The sequence below is a fragment of the Lichenostomus cassidix genome, chromosome W, assembly GCF_008360975.1.
Source record: "Lichenostomus cassidix isolate B80296 chromosome W, HeHo_3.0, whole genome shotgun sequence".
Classification (NCBI taxonomy): Eukaryota; Metazoa; Chordata; class Aves; order Passeriformes; family Meliphagidae; genus Lichenostomus; species Lichenostomus cassidix.
This window is the reverse complement of record NC_139510.1, coordinates 22,692,947-22,716,441: the sequence shown is the minus strand read 5'-3', so window position 1 is coordinate 22,716,441 and position 23,495 is coordinate 22,692,947. Positions and strand designations below refer to the sequence as shown.

At 38.2% G+C, this 23,495-nt stretch overlaps 1 protein-coding gene across 6 annotated transcripts; it reads left to right on the top strand.

The window, feature by feature from the left end:
* Positions 1–673: 673 nt before the first annotated feature.
* LOC146425706 (heterogeneous nuclear ribonucleoprotein K) lies at positions 674–21,845 on the top strand. 6 transcript variants are annotated; one of them, XM_085041655.1, is made up of 15 exons: positions 674–795; positions 3,527–3,606; positions 4,462–4,559; positions 5,859–5,915; positions 7,395–7,438; positions 8,377–8,449; positions 9,027–9,140; positions 10,163–10,291; positions 10,799–11,106; positions 11,428–11,482; positions 17,824–17,874; positions 19,722–19,743; positions 19,818–19,900; positions 20,344–20,513; positions 21,290–21,845. In XM_085041655.1, exons 2-15 carry the CDS (start codon positions 3,558–3,560, stop codon positions 21,321–21,323), a joined length of 1,287 nt encoding a protein of 428 aa, XP_084897781.1. In that variant the 5' UTR covers positions 674–795; positions 3,527–3,557; the 3' UTR covers positions 21,324–21,845. The 6 variants fall into 6 exon arrangements, with proteins under 6 accessions (XP_084897781.1, XP_084897782.1, XP_084897780.1 ...); XM_085041656.1 differs by lacking the exon at positions 674–795 and adding an exon at positions 948–1,079 and having other exon boundaries at positions 21,351–21,845; XM_085041654.1 differs by lacking the exon at positions 674–795 and adding an exon at positions 948–1,079.
* The last annotated feature ends 1,650 nt before the right edge of the window (positions 21,846–23,495 follow it).

Here is a 23,495-nt window from a genome sequence, read left to right as displayed (position 1 = left end):
TTCTAACATTATAACCTGAAGCTAAGAAAAAAAATACCCTGCCTTTAAGTTTGCCTCAAAACTCTACCACTTGGAAAAAACAGTATAGTTACTTACAGGAAATAACCCATTTGTTTACGCATCAACGGGTCTAATCCCTAGCATATCACACCATTTTCGTTAAGTTTCTCATGTCGTCCATGAATCCTTAGACAGCCCGTCACCCGCTTGGCGCTACTACCCTGTGCTAAGACCCCCGGGGGCGGTAAGGCCAGCTGTCACCTCACATCCCTGCGGGCACCGACGAGCTGCAGTGAACAGCGATGGATGCTATAACGAAAAGGCCCGCCCCACCAGAGTCACATTAAGGACGACACACACCTCCCTACTCCTCAAACAGGCTGACCAGAGCCCAAGCCCCTTCCCCCGCACCCTACCCTCAGCCGAGTCACCCCATACACTTATCTGAGGCAGGGGCGATGCCGAACGAGCGGGCGGGCGGGCAGAACCAGCAGGGCAGCCTACTTCCCATCACCTGAGTTGTAGGTTGGAAGGAAGACGAGAATACACCTGTTCTCTGTACACAACCCCCAAAGCCACCGCACAACTCAACAGCCAGTAGGAGGCGTGGCGCCACGCGCGGCTTTAAGCATCGCAAGAACACTGCCCCGCCTCCTCCAGTGCTAGGGAACAAGCCCAAGGCGGAGTTTCCGCAGACGCCATTTTAAAAAAAAAAACATCTGAGGTCGCTCTTTTTTACTACCTTCCATTGTCTCCACTGTCCTTGCCGCTCTTCTCGTAGCTCCTATCAGGCAGGTAAAACAAACAAACAACCTAGGCACACTGCGGCGGTGCAGGGTGGATAGCGTTCCTCTCCATGTGATACTCAGGCCTGTCTCGCCGTGGTCTACACGGAGGGCGGGGCGAACTAGAGGCCATTCCTGCCCTGATGGGCAGCTGCCTTACCCAACGGGGCCGCAGCGGGTCCCCCACGGGGGGAGGAGAGGAGGTGGTTGGGCCAGTCATCTGGCAGTGCTGGTGGATGTGTGTATTGGTAGTAGGAGCTGCTCACCTTTCTTTTCCGTACGTGGTGGGTGCAGGTAAGCGCGGTTCGGAGGGGGTGTTGCTTGCACTGGGGGTGGGGTAGGTTAAGCCGGGTTGAAGGAAATGAAGCTGTTGATCGCACCCCTTCCGACCCTGATGTGTGACACAAAAACGCGGGAGGCCTGTCGCCGCCGGGCCCCAGGATTTTCTTGGACTCTCGCAGGGACAGCGCGGGGCAGCGGAATTGGGTAGGTCTGGGGACTGCTGCGTGGAGAAGGAGAGGGCCGGGAGTGACTCCTCCTTAGCTAATGTGGAGTGATTTTGCGCAATCTACGGACCCAAGGGGCCCCATTTGCCCTAAGGGAAGGGCGAAAAGGATGATTTGTGTCTCTGCTGGCAGCCATCGTGCTTCGGTGGCCTCAGTGCGAGGACGGCGGCCCAACTGGTGCCGCTCCCGGACTGGCGATGTGGTGGAGGCAGGTCGCACTAGCGGGTGCGTGCTAAGGCCGGGGGGGGTAGTTACCGCCGCTTTCTGGCGCCTACCTTGGATAACTGTGGATGGGGTGAGTTTTTGGGAATTATGGTGGGCAGAGAGAAAGAAGAGTAAGGGTGCTCTCTGCTGCGGCCTGTGCGGAAGCAGCCGTGCCAAAACGATTGGGGAGCGTTCTGCAGCAGAGCCTGCTCTTAGGGGCCATGCCGGAGTTCCTGTGGCGGGGCCGTTGCACTCTGTTGGCCCTGCTTGAGCTCGGGTGAGGGCCTCTGAGTGCCTCTTTTGTGTCTCCCTGGTCAGAGTGGGGGATATCTTGTGACCGCGTGGTGGTGGTTTTTCAGCTTGCGGCTCCGCCTAGCAGTGGATAGGCGTTATTACAGCGGCCGCCATTTCTGCCGGTCCCCGCCACCGCGGACGTGGGTCTCGGACTGGGGGGGTTATGTAACGGCGCCTTTTCCCCCTCCCACCTAGGGAGTAAGCTGGGCTTTCGAGCGCTCGGCGGCTGGCTGGTTTTAGAAGCTGTGCGAGGGATAAAGGTGAACGTCAGCTCGAGCAGACTGGTGCGTGGGCTGCGGAAGGAGAGGTGTCTGGGCGGGAAAGGCCCTTAGTCCCGGAGGGAGCGGGGTAGAGACACGCTGGCGTCTCCCAGCCCTCTACTCATATCCGTGACTGCTTTATTCTTTAGATGTTTTTAAAAACGTTGCGTTACCTAATTTAATCCCGCAAACTTGATTTGCACAAAACACAGTAACTAGTTGAGAGCATCTTGTCCTGAACAGTATATTACACTTCTTCCCCTTGCAGCTCTAGAATTTTTGGGAGGGTCGTAAATAGAATAGGGTCTTGAAGGGTTAGCCATTTGAACCCGGTGAAATTTCTCTTCCTGCCCCCATCCCTGCGTTCTAGCAGTGTCTATTTTGAGACTTAGCTATTCTTTAGGCGGTACTTTTTCTATTAGCTCAAATCAGGGGCCTGGAAATACTAGCATGAGCTAGGAAGGTGGTGTCTCAGCAGCGACTGTTAAAGAGTGCATGCCTACCGACAGTGCTTGCTGTTAGCATGCAAAAACAGGGTAACTTACAAATTAACGGATGATTAAAGGATGCTTTAAAAAGTTAAACCTACCTCGCTTTTTCTTTGTGGATATGTATATCAACCGTTTGTTCAGGCTCTGAAAGTTGAGCAATAAAACCGAAAGGAGGGAAAATAGCGTTCTGTGTTTGGCTGTTATCTGTACAAATTAATTTTTTAAGAAGGTGCAAAATTATTCTGCCTGGACTTCTAATTTGTTTTACAAGTATTCTCACGTGGACTTAGCAAAAATAGATCCAAGTGTGGCTTGTGTGTAATGTTTTGTTCATATGTTATATTGAATGGAAGGCATGCTAGTAAGTTGATAGAAAACTTATTCTAATCACCAACATTAACTTTTTGTCTTAATTATTCAGTCTAAATTTAGAACTAAACAGTTAGCAGATTGAAACATAGCATCTCCTAAAAAGGAAATTCAGCATATGTTATATAACATCTTAAAAGTAGGAACCAGATAATTATTCACTTCAAATATCTGAAAATCATTATCAATAAATGTGATTGCTTAAAACTAGCAAATGCTTGAAAATGAGCAAGGTTGGAATAATTCAGAGCATAATTTTGTATCTGTAAGCTTTTGTACTTGATTATTATTTCTCCTCTTAGTGATGTGTTTGGCCTTGTTGTTTTCTCATTTATAAAGAAAAGCTTTGCAGCAAAATCTCAGGTCAAAGCCCCGTTTTCAGTTGTAGCAAGAATCAGACCTGTAAGTGAACAGAGCTTGATCTATGCTGTTTTCATAGGCTTCTGAAGCAGTAGGGTTTTGATCCTGCCCACAACACTTGAGTTTTGCTTTGCAAGTGTATATAGAACGGGTAAGTTCTAAAAGCAGGCATTTCTCCTTGTTTTTCCCATTAGTATGATGTCCAATTAGCCTTTTCCCCCACAAAATAATTTACTAGCTCTTTTATTCTGCAACAGGTTTCACCTTCACTCCTAAGAATAAAAGGTAATGGAGACTGAACAACAGGAGGAGACCTTTACCAACACAGAGACAAATGGTAAATTTCTTAAAGGGCTATTTTATTTTCAGGGGAATGAAACTTTTTGAGTCTTGGTGTTCCTATTTTAGAATGCTTTAACTGTATCAAATGCTTCATTTAATATTTTAATTTTTAAGTGTCCTGTGTGGTTTTACATTATTTTTGTAACATGAATATGTAATTTTTCTTTGGGAGTATTTTAGTAATGGTTTAAGTAACTAAAAGTTATAAATATTTGAAAATATTTGATAGCTAAATACTCAGTACTTGTATGGACAATATGATCAGGTAAAGATACTGTTAGGCATATCTATTACTGTATTTTATTTATTGCAGTTCTTACTTTGAAGGAATGTGTGTATATATATATGTGTGCGAAATACCTCTAAATATTAGCTAAATGAAAAACCTTTTTGACATAAGTAGTGAAGAAGAGTTAGAGCATTAGTATTGATTCAGGCCAGTTTTTTAAAGCAATTTGAAATACTGTTTTCCTACTGTTTCACCAGTATTTCAGTATTGGACAAACTACTTTTGATCTTTTGTGCTTTAAGGTTTTCCCAGTTGTAAAAAAAATACTAAGTAGATGATGCAGCACTGTTGTAAACAGTGTTGTAATTTTTTCCACTAAGTTTGCAAAATTCTCATTTCAACTGTAGTTTATAGATTTGAATGAGTCTTCACTCATTAATTGATATGTAGACTGAGGAAGTAAAAACCTGTTTCTGTGCTGTAGATGTCAGAAGTTAGAATTGGGCTAATGGGAGGGAATGCTTCATTAGGAATACAGTGCATAACTTGATATCCAGTTTTATCGTGACTTAGAAACTTAAATATATATTTGTGTTTTCCCCCCTATGGACCTGTCTACAGGCAAACGTCCTGCAGAAGATATGGAAGAAGAACAGGCCTTCAAAAGGTCTCGGAATACAGATGAGATGGTTGAATTGCGCATCTTGCTTCAAAGCAAAGTATGCTTTTTCAGTATTGCTATGTTCCTGCTTATACCATTGGTTAAGACAGTGGTCACAGTGTATGTTGTGTATGTTTAGAAAGAACTTGTGCTTTATTTAAAATTTATTAGGAATATTTGTAAGTGTGCATGAATGATAGTAGAAGTGTATTGCAATCTTCAATAATTTTTTTCAAGGATGAGTAACAATCTATGGGGCTTCTTTGATTTTAAAAACATGTACTCATTGAAAAAATAAAGACAGAAATTATAAGCCACTTCTCATGTTTGAATAGAACATAATTGCTTCCAGGGGAATGACTTTGTATTAGTCTTTAAAAAGCAAGCAGTTTGGAGAATGATCATCTTATGATTGTAAATTAAATATGAGAGGCAAGATGAGGACTTCCTCAAGATTTTAGTAATTTCTCCAGATTTAGTAAATCTATATGCATATAGTTCTTGAAATAGCCTGGTAAAAAGTTATACAATTTCCCCTCTTGAATATCTTGAGTTTATACCTGTTGATTTTAGCAACTGGAGATTAGCAATTGTTTATATTGGTTTTACATTCTTCAGACTGTACCTACCTGAGTGGTCAGTTGAATAACATAGGCTTCAATCAAAAATATCCTTTGCACTTATCAAATGTTTGGAGTGGGAAAGTGAAATTTGCAAACATTTAAAAAAAAAGTGATCAAATAAACTAGCAAAGTTGTTGACTTACATAACATGCATGGAATCCTATAAGTTATTTTTTCAGTCATATTCTAACTATCAGATGGTTAGGGCCCTGAGCAACCTGATCTAGCAGGTGGCATCCCTGCCCATGGGAGGGGGGGGGTTGGAACTGGATGATCTTTAAGGTTCCTTCCAACCCAAACCATTCTATGTTAAACATGATAGATCCCAGGATCGACCTCTGTGGTACCCCACTTCTTACCAGCCTCTAGGCGCAATAAGATCCATTAACTATTACCAATCATCCAACCAGTTTTTTATTCATCTGCTTGTCCACCTATGATTCTATGAGAATACCGGCAGAATTACCTAGAAACTTAAATTTGAAATTGAAAAAATATTGTTGAGTATTTTTATCTCTCTATTGACCTTTTTTTGACCTTTTTTTCCCCATGGTAAGACTATGTCAGTTTGTTTTGATTTAATTTGAACCTTTCAAAAGGAAACAAGTCTCACCCCACCCTTAAATGCATCCCACAAGGTAATGCAGAAATAGATACGTTGTTCTTAGTCTTCAGTTCAAAAAAATAGTCTGTGCTGTATTAGCATAATGTAACTTCTGAAAACTATTTTCCAGAATGCTGGAGCAGTGATTGGAAAAGGTGGCAAAAATATTAAGGCACTTCGTACGGATGTGAGTATACGTGAATTTGAATTAATTTAACACTAATTCTTCCAGAGCACTGCATTGAAAACTTGATTGCATACATTTTTAGAAATTGAGAAATTCAAATCTAGACAACAATAATCTAACAAGCCACTTATAATGATTGTTGGAGAGGATAACTTTAGTTTTTCAATTTGTGTTTTAATTGAAGCCCAGCTCAAGTTATGTGGGAAGAGAGGATTATATTAAGCCTCTTTGCTTTCAAACAGGATTCCTCTAAATTACACACTTAAAATGAGTTACCATCTATAATTAGAAATATTGTCAAAGCTTAAAACCCATAACTATACCATTTCCCATATATGTGAATCCATTATAGTGCTGTTGAAAACTGTCGCTAGTGGCTGGCTTAACCCAGCAATAAAAGAATTCTTGAACTTCCTTTAAAAAAAAAATCCCAAAACATAATGGTGCATCTGTTTTTACTTTACCAGTGTGGACATAAAGCACAAAAACATTGATGTTAAGGTTGCATGATTTAGATACAGGTATAGAACAGTAAAGAAAGTTGGGGTTTTTTTGGGTTTTTTTTTTTTTTTTTTTTTTTACTTGGAAGCATTTTTAAATGGTCATGACTTATTTACCTATTCATATTTTATGTGGGTTGACTCTTGTGATTAGACACATGTTCAGCGTAAATGTTATGTATTTATAAAACTTGGCAATGCCTCTTAAATTCCATTTGTTTACACTCCTGTACTTAGCATCAGCTACAATTTTGACAATTTTTTCAAGCAAGACTGTGTTCAACGCAATATTTGCTAATGTATCATCACAGAATCAGTTCCATCTAAGTTCACAAACTATAGCAACTAGAATTGAGGATTAAGCTGAAATGGTCAGGAATCATGCAAACAAACTTTGGCAGCTAGTGTTTTTGTTTGTTTTAAGTAAATAAACACATCACCTTACTCTAGATAATTTAACTGGTCTGGAATACTAACTTTCCCAACTTGCCCAAGGTTTCAGTAATATGAATCTCAACAGTTTTTGTGTCTACGTTCATGAGCTAGCCTGCTACTGAAACATCATTGTTAAAAGTAAAATATAGTTTAGTCAGATACCATAACTTGTGAAGATCCATACTGTTTAGCTACAGTTGATGTAGCAATCCATTATTGTGTTAGTCTTCAGAACAACTTAAACTTGCTTCATTAACTGAGAGTAATAAGTATAGTTTGTATTAAATTAAAATTTATTGCTTTTCCCCCTTTTCCCTCTCCTTGTTTTTTTGGCCATATATCTCCGTTACCCATGTACTGGATCGACTTGCCCCTGCGTTGCCCACCATGACGTTGGCCCATCCGCCCCTGAACGCCCATGTGAAAACCCTGGTTGGCTATGCCCAAAAATGTGCTCGTTGCCAAACGGGTACTATACTTGACAACTTCTGATTGAATACCCATGCCCAATGCCAACATCCACGAACGCCAATGACCAATGCAGTACAATGCAAGTGTTTCAGTCCCAGACAGCAGTGGCCCCGAGCGGTATGTCCCAACAGTTTATGCCTCACTGCCTGATTAGAAAGAGAGAAATGTATTTTATTACCTGCCTTTGATATAAATAGTATCCCCTTATAGACCGTGTATTTTTTTTTTAAGTTTTCTGTCTTATTTTCCCCATTAAGTCTTTTTGTCACTGAACTTTTACGTGAGTTGGCCACCTAAACAATCCACTAATTTTATTTCAATGGAAAGAGCACAGTTTCAAGTGTTGTATATTTACTGTATTATAAATCAAATTGTTTCAGGAGTCTCTTGCTCTGGTCTTTGTGGCCCACCTTTCTTCCCCCAGCACTGTCCGTTCATAAGTATTTCTGCTGAAATACTAACTCTAGTTCACTTTTCTTCACATCTCATTTGTGTTACATTTTTGTTTGTTTGTGGGGTTGTTTTTTTGTTTTGATTTGGGGTTTTTCCCCTTGTATTTATATTTCATTTTTTGCAGAGCCCATTAGTAATCTAATTTCTAACTGGTGTCTCAACCTTACTCCAGATGTAATGTTGACTACTTACATATCCCCACCTTTTCTACAAAAAGGTGTGCTAGTTTTACCAATGTAATGGTAAGGGTATACTAAATTAGTGGTGGTGGGGAAAGTGAATATTCACTCATAAGTTTTGTGTCGATTTCTTGCCTGGTTAATCTGTCTGAGCCCTTCCAAAATATCTTGTGAGTTCTCTTGCTCTCTGCAAGACCTACCTAGCATTAAATTCTTATATTCATCATGCATATATATTGGACATAAACAAAGATGCATGTGTTGTAACTCCAGTGAACAGGTTTACTTTAAATGGGGAATATTAATTGTAAGGTCTTCTGTGTAGTCAGTCTTGTTAGAATTTTGTGTATGATTATGAATACTAAACTTATTTCTGCTACTTTCCACCTTCTCTATGTTTTCTGACACTATGGCCTCTAACAGTATCTTGAGTATAAGTGCAGATACAGAGACAATTGGAGAAATCTTGAAGAAGATTATCCCTACTTTGGAAGAGGTATGTCTCTTAGGTTTGTTTCTTTTTCAGAGGTATAAATTTAGATTTTAAAACAAGATAATTCTAGATGATTGTGTCCTATTTTTAACATGTTAAATTAGAAAGTAAAACCCAGCCTTTTTCTTTGATAGAAGACCTATAGCTCTCAATGTATGTGTTACCATTTTTTTATAGGGGACAGAGAAAATTTCTTCTTAGAAAATTAATATTTGGAACAGCCTCTTCCCCTTCAAACCACTGGTTTCCTGACTAGTTCCCAAGTTGAAGTAGCTCTTTTGTAATTTCCATTCTGCCTGTGCTTTGTAATCAAGTGTGTTGCACTGTTGGATATATTAAAATTCTATACGACAACAATAATAATAAATAAGGAAAGCTAATTTGACATTACCTTGTGTTGAGGCAAATTACTTTAAAATATGTGATTTTTTTGTTTTGGTAGCAAATACAATATTACAGTTCAGCAGTAAATTAGGTCATACCATGCTGTTTGGAGAAAAATCTTAACAAAGAAAATCAAAATTAGTATTTTTCCCTTTTTTTCCCCGACTAATATTTTATTCTTGTATCCATCTTACAGTATCAGCACTACAAAGGTAGCGACTTTGACTGTGAATTAAGACTTCTAATTCACCAAAGTCTAGCAGGAGGAATTATTGGTGTCAAGGGTGCTAAAATCAAAGAACTCAGAGAGGTACTGTTTCCTATTCTTTTCAGATTCTGCTTTTATTCTATAAACAAATTAGGTTTTTGTGTTCATAAGCAGTGAGTGTAAGCTTCATCTGTGATCTATGATCCTTAAGAATATATTTCAAACATGAAGTAGCCGTTGGTGATAGAACTCAGAACTTCTAATACACTTAAAAGCTTTATAAGCAGTAATCTTTATTTATAAAGGATACTTTTAAAAGTTAAAATGCCATTCATCACACCTTCTGTAATGAACTGCTGAATAGACTCTATTAGCGGTGTTTGTCATGGAAAACTTTTTAGTGCGGATGCATCTCCATAAACTGTTTAATTATGATAATTTAATAGATGTTTGAATATTGTTATAAAAAAGTATGGTAGGGTTTTCTTAGGGATTTGTTTGTTTAGTTTTTGGGTTTAAGTTTCACTACCTTGAAGACCACTGTTTCTGTTGCGAAGGGATGACATTTTGTGTTAAAAAGCTAGTGGTCTCTATCAATCTAGAGTGTTCTTTTCTGTCCTTTCTCACATTGTGTCAAAGGCAATTCCAGGTCAGTTTAGGCATAAGCTACTATTTGTGTGGAATGAGGGGAAAGCAAGAAGAATAGATATAATCCTAGCAACGTTGCTATCTTGCATCCAAAGCATGTTTTTATGACATGAAGGCTTATATAACCTGTAAGCTTATAATGAATATGTGGTCCTTTTGCTTGTATTTGATTAAATAACTGTGTAGATGAGCCATAATTGAAAGATTTCAAAAATCTAAATTTTTCACTAGCATTTCATACAAACTGATGCCATTGCAGTTCTTAAAAATATAATATCCTCAGATTAAATTTGCTGTTAAAATTTGAAAGCCAAGCATTCACTCAAAATGACTAGAAGTTTAATGATTTGGTTTGATTGTTTCTTTTAAAATATGTTAGTGTGTGTCTTACCCATTTTGTTTTCAATAAGTTTATAAAATTGTTTAAAATACTTCTATTTGAAGATTTTGGGGGTTGTTTTTCTTCTATTCAACAGAACACTCAAACCACCATTAAGCTCTTTCAAGAATGTTGTCCTCATTCCACTGATAGAGTGGTGCTTATTGGTGGAAAACCTGATAGAGTTGTGGAATGTATCAAGATTATCTTGGATCTTATCTCTGAGGTAATGTGTCTTAAACTTATTCTTTCATTGGTATTCATGAAAGTCAGGATGATTTGGCTGGAAAATTGTATCTTTCCATTTCTATTTTTAATTCAGTGCCTCTTCTCCAGTAACAAAATAAGCGTTGGACTGTTAGCACCCTTTGAAATTATTCCTGCTTGCTAGAACTGGAGTGTCCCTTATTGGAGAGAGAAGACATTTTTGCTACAAAGGGTGTTTGTCATGCTTTACATATCAATAAAATAAGAAAATTTAAATTGGGGAGGAAGTGAGGCAAATGTATGTGCCGCCCATCAATAACAGCAATTTCTCTATCATAGTTAAGCTCTCAGGAAGCATATCACCACCCCTGCCTTGCTTATGAGTATTGTCAAATAAAAAACATATTCAGCATGTATAAATTCATATTTATATATTTAATATATTAATTTAATGAAATATAGTTGTATCAGTGCTAACTGGTGGGAGGGGTGGTGTTGTTTTTGTTTTTGTGTGTGTGTTTCTTAGTCTCCAATTAAAGGACGGGCCCAGCCTTATGATCCCAATTTCTATGATGAAACATATGACTATGGTGGCTTCACAATGATGTTTGATGATAGAAGGGGACGTCCAGTAGGCTTTCCAATGCGTGGAAGAGGAGGCTTTGATCGAATGCCTCCTGGTCGTGGCGGACGACCTATGCCTCCCTCAAGAAGAGATTATGATGATATGAGCCCTCGCAGAGGACCTCCACCACCTCCGCCAGGCCGTGGTGGCAGAGGTGGCAGCAGAGCCCGTAATCTTCCTCTTCCTCCACCACCACCTCCTCGTGGCGGGTAAGCTGTTGCATAAATGCATTGTACAAGTTGAGTAACATTTACTGAATTGTGCTCATGTTTCCAGGACTTGTTTCACACTCCACGTTGGTATTGATTATGCAGGATTGAGTGTGTATTGCACCAGAAAATTTTGAAAAGTATTTGAATTTAATTATTTCTGCAGTATTATCAGGACTAGTAGTTCTGTAACTTTGTCATTTAGAACTAGGCTAAAGCATTCAGAAATTCATAATTGTGTGCAAATTGTTAAAACTTGAATTAGAATATATAAACTGGTTCATAACATGAGTCATGTGCTGCTGCTTTTTCTTATTTTAGAGATCTCATGTCTTATGACCGAAGAGGTAGACCTGGAGACCGTTATGATGGAATGGTAGGAGTTAAAATTTGTTTTGTTTATTAAATACAGTTAGCACTTTAAGGAAGTTTCTTGAATACATACATTTAAGTGTGGAGCATGTGTGCTTCTGATAAACTTTGGTATCTCCAAAATGTTTTGGCCCTACAAATGGTCTCCTCAAGAATACAACTGTTTGAGGTGTAAAAAGTATTGGGATGTGATCTGCTGTGTGGTTTTGGTTTGTGGGATTTTTTTTGTTGGTTGGTTGGTTTTCCCCTCCTACCATCAACAATGGAATACAAAGTTGGTAGAGCACAGTCCCTGCAGGTTTTATTACGCAGACTTTCTTGTAGACTGTTTATTTTTAATCGGGATGACAGAAATAGAAATTGGGAAGCTTTTCAGATTAGGAAAGCATATCAGAACAATGTTTTCCAACAGGTGTGAACAAAATTTAGCAGAACATGAATAATATCATTAAAGGTCTCTAGTTGGTCTGGCAGATAATTGCTTTTTCAATTCAGTTCTTTATGCAGATTTATGTCTGAAAAAAAATTACTATAATTTCAAATGTTTTGGAGCCAGGACCACTGATAAGATGAATTTTAAATGAAATTAGATACATTTCAACCATGTTGGGGGGTGGGGAGAATTAAAAAAGGTGTAAAGATATTCTTCCATGTTATACTCTGAAATATGACTTCCTGGTATCCTTTATTGTGTCTCCTCTTTCCTTGGTATCTGGGAGGAAAACCTCTGATTAACAATCTCTTTTTTTTTTTTTTTTTTTTTTCCGTCTCTGTCTGTGTTTAGTACATTCTTTAAGATGACTGGTTAGATGAGTTTATTTTATTTTAAATGAATGAAAGAGAAAGTAGAGGAGCTATGAAATGGGCCACCTAAATGAGGTTTTACAAATTGGTGCCTCCTGGGAGGAAGAAGCAATTACTTCCAGTAACACATACTAGAAGTACATATTGAAAGAATGTCAAAATTGAGGCACCACAGAAGCCTAGCAGAAATATTAAAATGAAAGACTTGCATTTAAAATTACCAAAACCAAACAGACCACCCCCCCGTCCTGAAAAAAAGTAAACAAACCCACAATAAAACAAACAAACCCACAACATAAAAACCAGCAAGTTATCTATGCTACTCAGGATCTTAAGAAACTAGGAGTCATGAACTAGACCTCTAAGATCACGTATTTGTATTTTCATGTTTTCAAAGCTCAGGTTTTGTGTTTTCTTATTTGCAGCTGGTAAAACCAATGTCAGGGCATATAAACAGAGCAATCTGCCCTTCCTTGGGAATGTGGTTGAGCACAGTCTTCAGAAGAGCTTGGGCAATAGTGTTTTCTAGTTCTGTTCCATTCTATTTAGAATACAAAAATCTATTTGAACTCTAGTCGGACTTTGATCAGGTTGACCTTGGCTTTTTCCATGTTCTGAAAAGCAATTCTATTTCCTCTTCACAGTGGAGCTGCTCATGGCTTTGGCTGCTTTATGCATGAGTTTCATAGACTGCCTACAATGAGGACTACTTTCTGACACAGATTGTATTTAATTTCTAGTTTTAGCTAGCCATAATCCCAGTATCCTTAATTGTATAAGCACATGAGAAGTCTTTCCATGGATTGTGAGGCTAAAGCTAAAAGTGTCATGCCAGAAATATAGGGTCTTGAGCTACTATGCATTTCATGTAGAAACCATTCTGTAGTAAAACGTTTAGAGTAAACCAACATCATTATGGTTTGTGAAGTAATGCATGGGAAAGGCTACTTTCAGAGAGCAAGACTGCCATTTTACATAAATACATTAAAAAGGAAGAATAGAGTCTCTTCAGACCAACATCTTGGGAGATGTTGAATCTGCAGAAATCCTCATTTTCTGCCAAATCTCTTCTCTAAAAGTGGGAAAGTTCAGACTTGTAAGATGGTGAACCAAAACTGGATGGTAAAACTTGAATTTTCTGAGATGTAACAAGACTGACAGTCTTGTAAATTTGAAGATGGGGGAAAAAATTGTGTGTGTATAGATATAATCTATTCTGAAGCATTTTACTGAAATACATACATGCATTGTTTCTCTTATTTACAGTGGTATATATTTTAGGCTGTAAGTACTCCAAATCAAATGCCATGACAGCTCTTTTAATAGCTGAGAAAATGCAAATGCATTTCTGCTATTTCTTTTTTAACACCCCCATCCCCATGGGTGCTTTAGATATACAAATGCACCAAAACATATCAGGGAAAAAATAAGGTGAAGTACATATAAAGCTATTTAATCCCCTTCTTCCCTTTTTTTTTTTTTGTTATAATGGTTGATTCCTAATTCTTTAAAAGTATTTTAAAATTTGAGTTAATTAAGAGATAAATCAGTGTCTGTTGTAGTGTATGTTCAGACATCTCATCTGGTTTTCCCTATTTAAATGATTCCCACTGCTAAATCATTATATATGTGTGTGTGTGTGTGTGTATATACATGTGTCTGTATTAGCACTTCAATAAAGGTACATACCCTAAAAACTATTAAACATACTTCATGTTTAAAGAGATTTGATGTTAAGGAGCATGTAAAAAAAAAGAGTGAAGGAAAGATGTTTGACACATCTATATAAATACTAAAATTAACAATTTCAAATTTCCCTTTTCTGGGCCAAGGAATTTGCCATCAGTTAGCATTGCATGCCTATTTTTCAATTGCATGCAAAAGGCAATAAATTCTTATTCATGCTAATCCCTTTCTCTTATCCAGTCAGTGTTTTATTTGGTTTTTATTTCATTTATATTGGTTACCAGTAGTAACTAGCACAAATGAGTGTAGAGAAGAACATTGTATGCACCTAGTATTTTAGGAACTGTTTTTAAAGGAGCATTTATATTTTCATAGAATCACAGAATATCCTGAGTTGGAAGGGACCCACAATGATCATCAAGTCCAACTCCTGGCTTTTCACATGACATCCCAACAATCCCACCTTGTGCCTGAGAGCATTGTCCAAATGCTCCTTGAGCTCTGGCAGCCTTGGGGTCATGACCACTGCCCTGGCTTCTAGTGCCCAACCACCCTCTGGGTGAAGAACTTTTCCTGGTATCCTCCCCTGACACAGCTTTGTGCTGTTTTCTTGGGTCCTGTCACTGGTCACGAGAGAAGAGATCAGTGCTGCCCCTCCACTTCCCCTTTTGAGGAAGCTGTAGACTACAATGAGGTTTACCTTCAGTCTTCCCTTCTCCAGTGACCTCAGCTGCTCCTCATCCAGCTTCCCCTCAAGGCCCTTCACCATCTTCATAGCCTGCCTTTGGATGCTCTCTAATAGCTTAATATCTTTCTTCTAGTGTGGCACCCAAAACTGCACACAAGACTCAAGGTGAAGCTGCCCCAGAGCAGAGCAGGACAATCACCTCTCTTGACTGGTTGGCAATGCTGGGCCTGATGCCTCCCAGGACACAGTTGGCCCTCCTGGGCGCCCGGGCACTGCTGGCTCACGTTAAACTTGCCATCAAGCAGGACCCCCAGGTCCCTTGATGTGGCACTGCTTTCCAGCATCTCTTTCCCCAGTCTGTACATCCAGGGTTGTCCCATCCCAGGTGCAGAATCCAGCACTTTCCCTTGTTGAACTTGATATGGTTGGTGATGGCCTCTCATTTGTTGAGGTCTCTCTGCAGGGCCTCCTTGCTTTTGAAGGAGTCAACAGCTCTTCCCACTTTAGTGTTGTTGGCAAAGTTACTTAGTATACCTTTCAATCTTGTGTCCAAGTCCTTTATGAAGATGTTAAAGAGAACAGGCCCTAAAATGGAGCCCTGTGGAACCCCACTAGTGCCAGGTCACCAGTCTGATGCCGCCCCATTCACTATAACCCTTTGCACCCAACCCATAAGCCAGTTGGTGACCCATTGCATGATGTGGTTATCCAGCTGTGGGCCGGGCATTTTGTCCAGAAGGATCCTGGGAGAGACAGAATCAAAAGCTTTACTGAAATCCAAAATGATCACATCAACTGGCTTCCCTTGATCAACTAGGTGAGTTACCTTGTCATAAAAAGAAATCAAGTTTATCAAGCAACACCTTTGCCTCATGAAGCTGTGCTGGCTGTGACCAATGACTGCAATGCAGTCATTATCTATCAGATGTTTTTCAGTAACTCCCAGAATAATCTTCTCCATAACTTTACCAGGCACTGAAGTGAGACTGACAGGCCTGTAGTTTCCGTGGTCATCCTTCTTGAAAGTTGGGACAATCTTTGCCAGCTTCCAGGCAGCTGGGACCTCTCCAGATTCCCAAGATTATTCAAAAATCATTGAGGGAGGTCTCACAATGGCATCAGCCAGCTCTTTGGGTACTCTTGGATTAATCCCATCAGACACCATAGAATTATAGGGATCCATCTGGAGCAGCAGATCCTGCTCAACTTCAGGGTCAACTGGGATTTGATCATTCTGGCAGTCATGGTCCTCCAGCTCAGGGCACTGGGACCTCCTTGGTCCATCACCCAAGTTGAAGACAGAGGTAAAGAATGCGTTAAAAATGTTTGCCTTGTCTCTGTTTGTGAGGTGACCATCCTCATCCTGTAATGGGATGATGTTATTTATAGTCTCCTTTTTGCTATTGATATATATTAAAAAACTATTGTCCTCCGCGGTTTTGGCATCTTCAACTCCAATTGATCTTTGACTGCCCAAATTTTCTCTCTACAATGACAAGCAGCATTTCTGTATTAATCCCATGTCAGCTGACCTTGCTTCCACTGAGCATATGCCTTCCTCTTTTGCCTTAGCTCCAGAAAATGATCCCTGCTCAGCCAAGCTGGCCTTCTGCTTTGCCTGCTTGACTTCTGGCATTTGGGAATTGCCTGTGCCCTTAGGAGGTGGTGCTTAAAAAGTGACCAGCACTAATGGACCCCAGCACCTTCCAAAGCATTTTCCCAGGGGACCTTACTTGTTCCCTGAGCAGCTTGAAGTCTCCTCTCCTCATGTCCAGGGTTGAATGTTTGCTGGCACTTTTCTTCCTCTCACCAGAGATTTTAAACTCGATTGGTGGCCATCTTGGCCACAGCAATCATGATGCAATCACCACTTCACTCTTGAGCTCCTCTCTGTTAACGAGCAATAAATCAAGGAAGGCACCTTTCCTAGTTGGCTCGCTGTGACTGCACAGGGCCTCTCTCTTGGGAAACTTTTTCTTCTTGCATTAAGTATGAGAAACATAAAGACTATGAGAACACAGTATGTTTGGAATTGGGTGTTTAGGCACCTTAGCCAATCACCCCAGGGGGTGGGTGACTGCTGTCCAATCAGAATAATTGTTCTCATTTATATATAAAGGCATGAATGATAAAACCTTCTCTCTGGAAATCATCTTGCTGTTAACTGAGTTTCTCTCCGTTACTGGTACAACAGCAACAGCTCCCCAAGTACCTGTACCATGATGTTGTCATCCAGGTGTTTTAGGAATCTTCTGGCCCTGGTTGTACCAGCTGTGTGGTGTTCCAGTTAACATCCAGCAAAATGAAGTCCCCCATAATGACGAGGGCAGTTGATTTGGAGGTGTCCCTTAGTTCCTTAAAGAATAATTCATCAGTGGTGTCATCCTTTTTTTAGTGTGCCATTCATGTCGTGTTGCCTGTTTTAACTCAGCAAAGGCCTTTGCCTTAATAGTAATTTGAAGTGGATTCTACAAATTGTATTTTTATAATTTTGTTGATTTTTTTTTTTCCCCCAACATTTGTTATAGAAGACTGAAGGAAAGAGATGCTATATATCACACTTTAAAAAAAAAGAAGTAATTGAATTTCCAATATAATTAGGCAGTAGTAATTATTAGTTTAGCTGTTGGCTATATAAGGTATATAGAAAATAATTAATAAAATATGAAAAGCCATGTGCTTCCTGCTTGACCTATTGGTGACATAGATATATCAATGACAGTTACTTGTCTTATTAAATGCCTTTCCTGTTTTGTTTTTATGCACAAGAGAAGGTTTTGGTATCCGAGAGTAACATCTTTTACTATATAGTACAGTTCTAGTACTTAGAGGTAAAAAAACCAAGCAACCAACTGTTCAAGCTTTGCTCTGCCCTTAACTATCTGACATCCTTTGTGTAAGAGGAAAATCTGTTTACACCACAGAAACAAGGAAAAAGGGAAGCATGACCAGTAACAGTTCCCTAGCAGTGAAAGTAAAAGGGAGTAAGTCTTGTAACTGGTCTATGTCATTTACTTTTGAGCCTTTGTAGTAGTTTAGGTAGTGCAGAAAAATGTTTCTCTATATTGCTATGTGCGTTTGTTTGCCAAGTTACCTATAAGCCTCCATAACATGGACTTAATTTGAATTCATTTCCTCTTTTCCTTCTATTACATTGTCCCTGGAAGATGATGCAGTGTCATGTAGATGCCTGTGATGACATGCAGCCACCAGAGTTGGTGAGTGTGCTCATGCTTTTATTTGACTAGTTTATTGGTTTATTTTTGAGGAAAATAATTTGAGTTGTTTAAGTGATAACTGGAATTTTTTGAGATTGAATGTAGTTAGTGGCAGTTTGCACCTTTGAAAAATCCCTAAAGCTGTCATTCTAACTCAGGTTATTAGCAGTTTATGTCCTGAACAGTAAATCCTATACAGGCAGTTAATGTTCCACAATGGAAGCATGCAGCAGCACAGCCAAGAGAAGCTTTTCTATTGTATTGTCTCTTTTGTACTCTATTTTACTCTTTCTAAGTTGTAACTTTCACTGTAACTCTTGCTTTGTCAGCACCCTGTAGGTGCATCTATTTAGGAATACATTTTATTTTAACTTCATCATGTTGTTTTCCCCTGTTTCAAATGAGGAATGCTAAAAGTAATTCTATATTTATAGTTCTGGATAAACTTGTGCATTGCCTATCCATATATTTGAAAGTATTCCATTTGTGTTTATTAAACTTCTTACTCTTAGAGGGTTTAGGGAAGAAAGTTCAAAGGGTATCAGCAAGTATTTATGCTGTGTAGAAGATGGTAAAGTGCCACCAAATATTAAATGTTAGTTCCTAGCTTACATAAACATTGCAGTTAGAATTACTCATCTGCCGTCAAATTAATTTGCTGTCTTGTAGCCTGGGGAGGAGAAGCAGCAGAAAGGATCAAGAAAATGATTGGTTATTACAAGTTAGCCTGAAAAAGAGATTCCCTGTGCAAAATATCAGTAGAAATAGGTAGAAGAGTATGTGTGGAATATGCAGCTCTGATCAGTCTCTGAATTAAGTTCTAAGCAGTGTCCTTCATTGTTTTGTATTTTGCACTCCACTACAACTCTTTTTATGTTTTATTATCTGTATTGCTAAGCAATGTGATTACACAACACAGGTTGCTTAGAAACAGATGAACAACTTTTTCTGAATAGCTTCTATTTGGATGTGGCTCTAAAAAGCTAGCAGGTGTTTGGGTTTGTTTTGTAAAAAATTATCGCATTGCAACTTCTGCAAACAAATAGTTCACACAGATTCCTGTATTTCAGTGATATCAGTTGAATTCTAGAGAAGTGTGCACATCTATTTCTGCTTCTATGGGAAGATTAAAATGAGTGTGTGTGCATATAAAAGGCATTAGATCAAATTAAGCACTTGATATCAAGTACCAGTCCTAAAAATAAAAGCAGTCAGGAGTGCTGCATTACAGTGATTTGGATTTGTTATATGATAGTTTTAGCAGAATGGTAGTAACTAGTGTCATGATTGTCCCTTCTAAGATGCAAAGGATTGTAGCATAGTTTGAATGGAGAGACAAGTTATAAAGTTATTAGAGTTGAATTGGTTTTTCCTCAAGATGGAGTAGGAGGGTTGCCAGTTAGCAGGTAAATGTCTTGTCCCAAACTGAAACTTTAATTTCTCCTGAGCTGTATAGGTAGTAGTAATAAGGCTGAACTCTGATCTTTGGATTTGAATTTTAGTTTAGTTCAAGGGTCAGGAGTAGATCAGCATCAAGAGCTGTTTACCAACTGAATCAATAAGGTTGCTTGGTAAATTGGTATGACTGGATCTTAATGACTTATTCTTAGAGATTGTAATAGAGCTAGCTAAAAGGTTCTTGTGAGATATTCCCCCCCCACACCCCTTTATTCCTGGTCTGCCCTCTTCCCCACTTTGTCTTTAATGACATTTAGATTAAGGTTGTGGCTTAGGATTTTTGCATAAAATAGGCTCAAAGTTAACAGTATGATACTTGAGATGAAAACATGTTAATGAATCACGAATGATTTTACTATTTAATGTTTTTCTTTCTCTTTTTCTTATAGTTTGAGGGTGGCTCTGGATATGGTAAGTTTTCACAGAGAACTTTGACATGCACTTCATTTAGTCAGTAAGAGGCTTGATGCATATGTTTAAATCAGACTATTCTTACACAGGGGGCCGTGGTTCATATGGAGATCTTGGTGGACCCATCATCACAACACAAGTAACGATTCCCAAAGATGTAAGTGAAGCTGACTTGCTTTCCAATTGTGTTTAAATAAATAAATAAAAAGTCACAGCCCTTTCCTAGGCTATGTAAGTAAATCAGAAGTATTTGGTATACTTGACAAGTACTTTTAATATAAAGAAAGTGTTTCTAAATCATCAAAAGTTTATTCTTAAGGATGTTTGTCTTATCTTGGCTTTAGAGATCGCGCTGAACTATTTTTTAATTGTTAATATTCAATAATAGAAATGGTCTACATAACTTGTTTTTACAAACACTTGGTTCTTCCAACTTTATCCCATCTGTGTTTATATAATATACATTACAGCAACTGCTTTGAGGCTGTAAAAGAATAAGCTTCCATTGGAACTCTTAAAACTAAATGGATGGAAGCTACTTGAACAGTACTGTGCAGAAAAAGTTATATCAAGAAATGAATGCTTTATTTTCTCCCCTAGTTGGCAGGTTCTATTATTGGAAAGGGAGGCCAGAGAATCAAACAAATACGTCATGAGTCAGGAGCTTCAATCAAAATTGATGAACCACTAGAAGGCTCAGAAGATCGAATAATAACTATTACAGGAACACAGGACCAGATACAAAATGCTCAGTATTTACTGCAGAACAGGCAAGTTGAAGCTTAATGCTGTCCTTACTGCCATTTTTAGACTGACTTTCCTTACTACTACATTCTAAAGCTCTTCTCTGTAATATAGTTTTTAGAAGGCAGGATTTAAATAACTATTGAACCTAACTTCTTGTGGTAGGTCTGCCTTGATTCTTTTCTCTGTTCTACCAAAAATGAAAATTCCCTCAAAACTAATCTTGATGGAAGACACCTTAGCCAAGCAATCCTCTCATTTCCCTGGTGAAAATTGCTGCAAAAAAACCTACTTGTAATTAATTATATAGAACCTGTAGAAAATATAGAAGATTTCAGTGGATGTTGGTCTAGTTCTGTGTGGAAGACTAGTGATTTTGTTGTTTTTAGATAACCGACAACAAATCACAGTCTGCCATATGGCACAGGCCATGCCTCTACAGGACAAGTTGAAATCAATTGGTGCTGTTATGCAGCATTTCACACCTTGTTGGCATTACTTTCTCTTCTGCTGAACATTAACAGTTTTGGACATAGTTTACTTAGTTTTGCTTTAATAACATGTTGGCTATCATAGCATTTTTTTAATGTTTAACTTGAATGTTTGGCTTTAGATTACTAATATTTAAATGTGCATTAAATAATTATATGCCTTTAATTATTAATCATTAATATTTTAAAATTATTTACTTTAAATAGTATTGGGGATTTGTAGTTTAATCTTTAGGAATGCCATTGTAAATATTGATGCCAGATGTATGGTCAATCATTCTAATACATGCTTTTTTCTTTTTCTTTTATAGTGTGAAGCAGTATGCAGATGTTGAAGGATTCTAATGCAAGATTATTTTTTCTTTTTTATAGTGTGAAGCAGTATTCTGGAAAGTTTTTCTAAGACTAGTGAAGAACTGAAGGAGTCCTGCACCTTTTTTTTTTTTTTTTTTTTTTTTTTTTAATATCTGCTTCTGTTTTAAATAGCCAACATTCCTCTGCTTCATAGGTGTTCTGCATTTGAGGTGTAGTGGAATCTGCTTTACGCCAGATGTAATGTTTTAGTTCATTACAAATATTTGGGGTAGGAAAAGGTTGCACAAGACTAACACTGAAATTTTGAAACCGCAGCAAAGAGTGGATTTTATTTTTGTTCAGTGGTGGTAAATTGTAATGTGGTTTTTTTTTTCCTGTAACTATTGTGAACACCCTGCTTTATGAACACTGTAATTTTTTAAAATTTTTTTTGAAGGGGAGAAAAGGACCGGTTGTTCACATGTCCCTGGCATCCTTTGAGGGCAGTGTGCAGAATGTAATGTTCTTTTTTAAGATGTATTTTACAATTTTTAAATAAATTTAGTGAACCTATTATTGGTGGACTTTTTTTTTATATATGTAAGGTGATATCTAAAATGGATACACCCTTTTTCCCCCCCACAAGAAAATGCATAAATGAAAGCTGCTGTTAAGCTTGTTCTCCTGCTGCTTTGATATAGCTGGAGTTACATGTTTTTGGCAAATTAAAGAAACTGTGTGGAAACTGGCTTGGTTTTGCTATTTGGGGGAAAAAAAGTAAAAAAAATATTAATACAAACGTGTGAAATTTGACCTTTTTTCGTGTTTTTGAACAGAGGGCTCTGCAGTACATATATATATATATAGGTGACAAAATATTAGAAGTGTGATGCCACTGATTTAAGTGGGCTAAATACACCTGGTTCTACACAGCTTGCTTTGCAAATATCGTTAAAAATAGCAGTCGATGAAATGAATGAATTGTTCTTTTCAGAGCTCTCATTTTTGTCAGATAAAACTTTTATGCATTGACAAATTGGCAGTATCTACCTTTATTTTCATTGTATACAGACTTTAAATTTCTTTGGTTTCCCTGTTTCTTGAATTCCATAAGAAATATTTGTGAGAAATTAAAAAAAAATTAAGTACTCCTGGATATTTCATGTAATACCTTGGCATTTGTATTTATAGTTTACAAGTTTCATTTTCACTTCCTAAATAAAAGCAAAAAAAATAAATTCAAAAGAACTTTGTAAATCTCAATGTGATTGATCCCAATTAAGTGGATTATTTCACTTTTGGGGGGTTGTGTCTTGAACATTTTATTTTTCTCATCTTTTTGAACCATATAGGGTAATTCCTGTCATAATAAGGAGCTACGCTTACAATGTAATTGGAAAGGGCAAGGAGCTAAGAGATTACCTACTTAGAAGAGCTATAATCAATCCCTAGAAAACACCCAAAACCTGCTTTTGACCAGGGCAAAGGAGTATGGCAGTTTTCCCAGTAAATAAACATACATGTAGAATTGGCATTTCCTTGGGAATGGCTGAACATAAATTAAATTGAGAAATCAGCAACCTAGAAAAAAGGTCAAACAAAAATGTAAATTATGAAAAGACGTGTGCAGGATTTTTTTTTCTATGCACTTCTACACTGTGTATATGGTTTGTGTTTTTAAAATATTTTAGCAGGGAAAAAGCTGCACAAGTCAATATACTGAAGAATGTTTTGTTTTTTTCTTTTTAATGATCTGCATCTTTTAAGAAGCTAACCTATTCTTACAAACAAGCACCACTCTAGCTTTAGTAGGGTTTTCTTTAAGGTTTCCTTAAAACCAAGCATTTATGATTTGCGATGATCCTAAGGGATTCCTACTGTAATAGGAACTGTGGGTTTGGGGGTTGTCTTATGCCTCTGTCCCCACCCCTCTTGCCTACTGACTTAGGGCCAAAAGGCTGCTTGTTTCTTGAGGACTGCTGGGGTTTTCTGCTAGGAAGGGGATGTAGGGGAATACTGATAGCACAATCATCTTTACACTTGTACTTCAAAAATAGTTTAGTAATACTGATTGTAAAAACTGAAACAATTCTTAATGGAGGCCTTTTTTAAAGGCTGACTACTTTGTCCAGAAACTGCTGGATTTAAAGTGTAGCCCTTAAAGTATGGGCTCTATAGCAACATTCACTGTTAGGTGCATGTTTCTGTACATTATGTCTGAAA

Bases quoted from the DNA above. Each gene is read 5' to 3' on its own strand.
- LOC146425706 (XM_085041652.1), top strand. From the start codon at position 3,558: ATGGAGACTGAACAACAGGAGGAGACCTTTACCAACACAGAGACAAAT. The intron at 4,560-5,858 runs GTATGCTTTTTC...ACTATTTTCCAG, and splicing joins GCATCTTGCTTCAAAGCAAA to AATGCTGGAGCAGTGATTGG. The intron at 11,107-11,427 runs GTAAGCTGTTGC...TTCTTATTTTAG, and splicing joins CCACCACCTCCTCGTGGCGG to AGATCTCATGTCTTATGACC.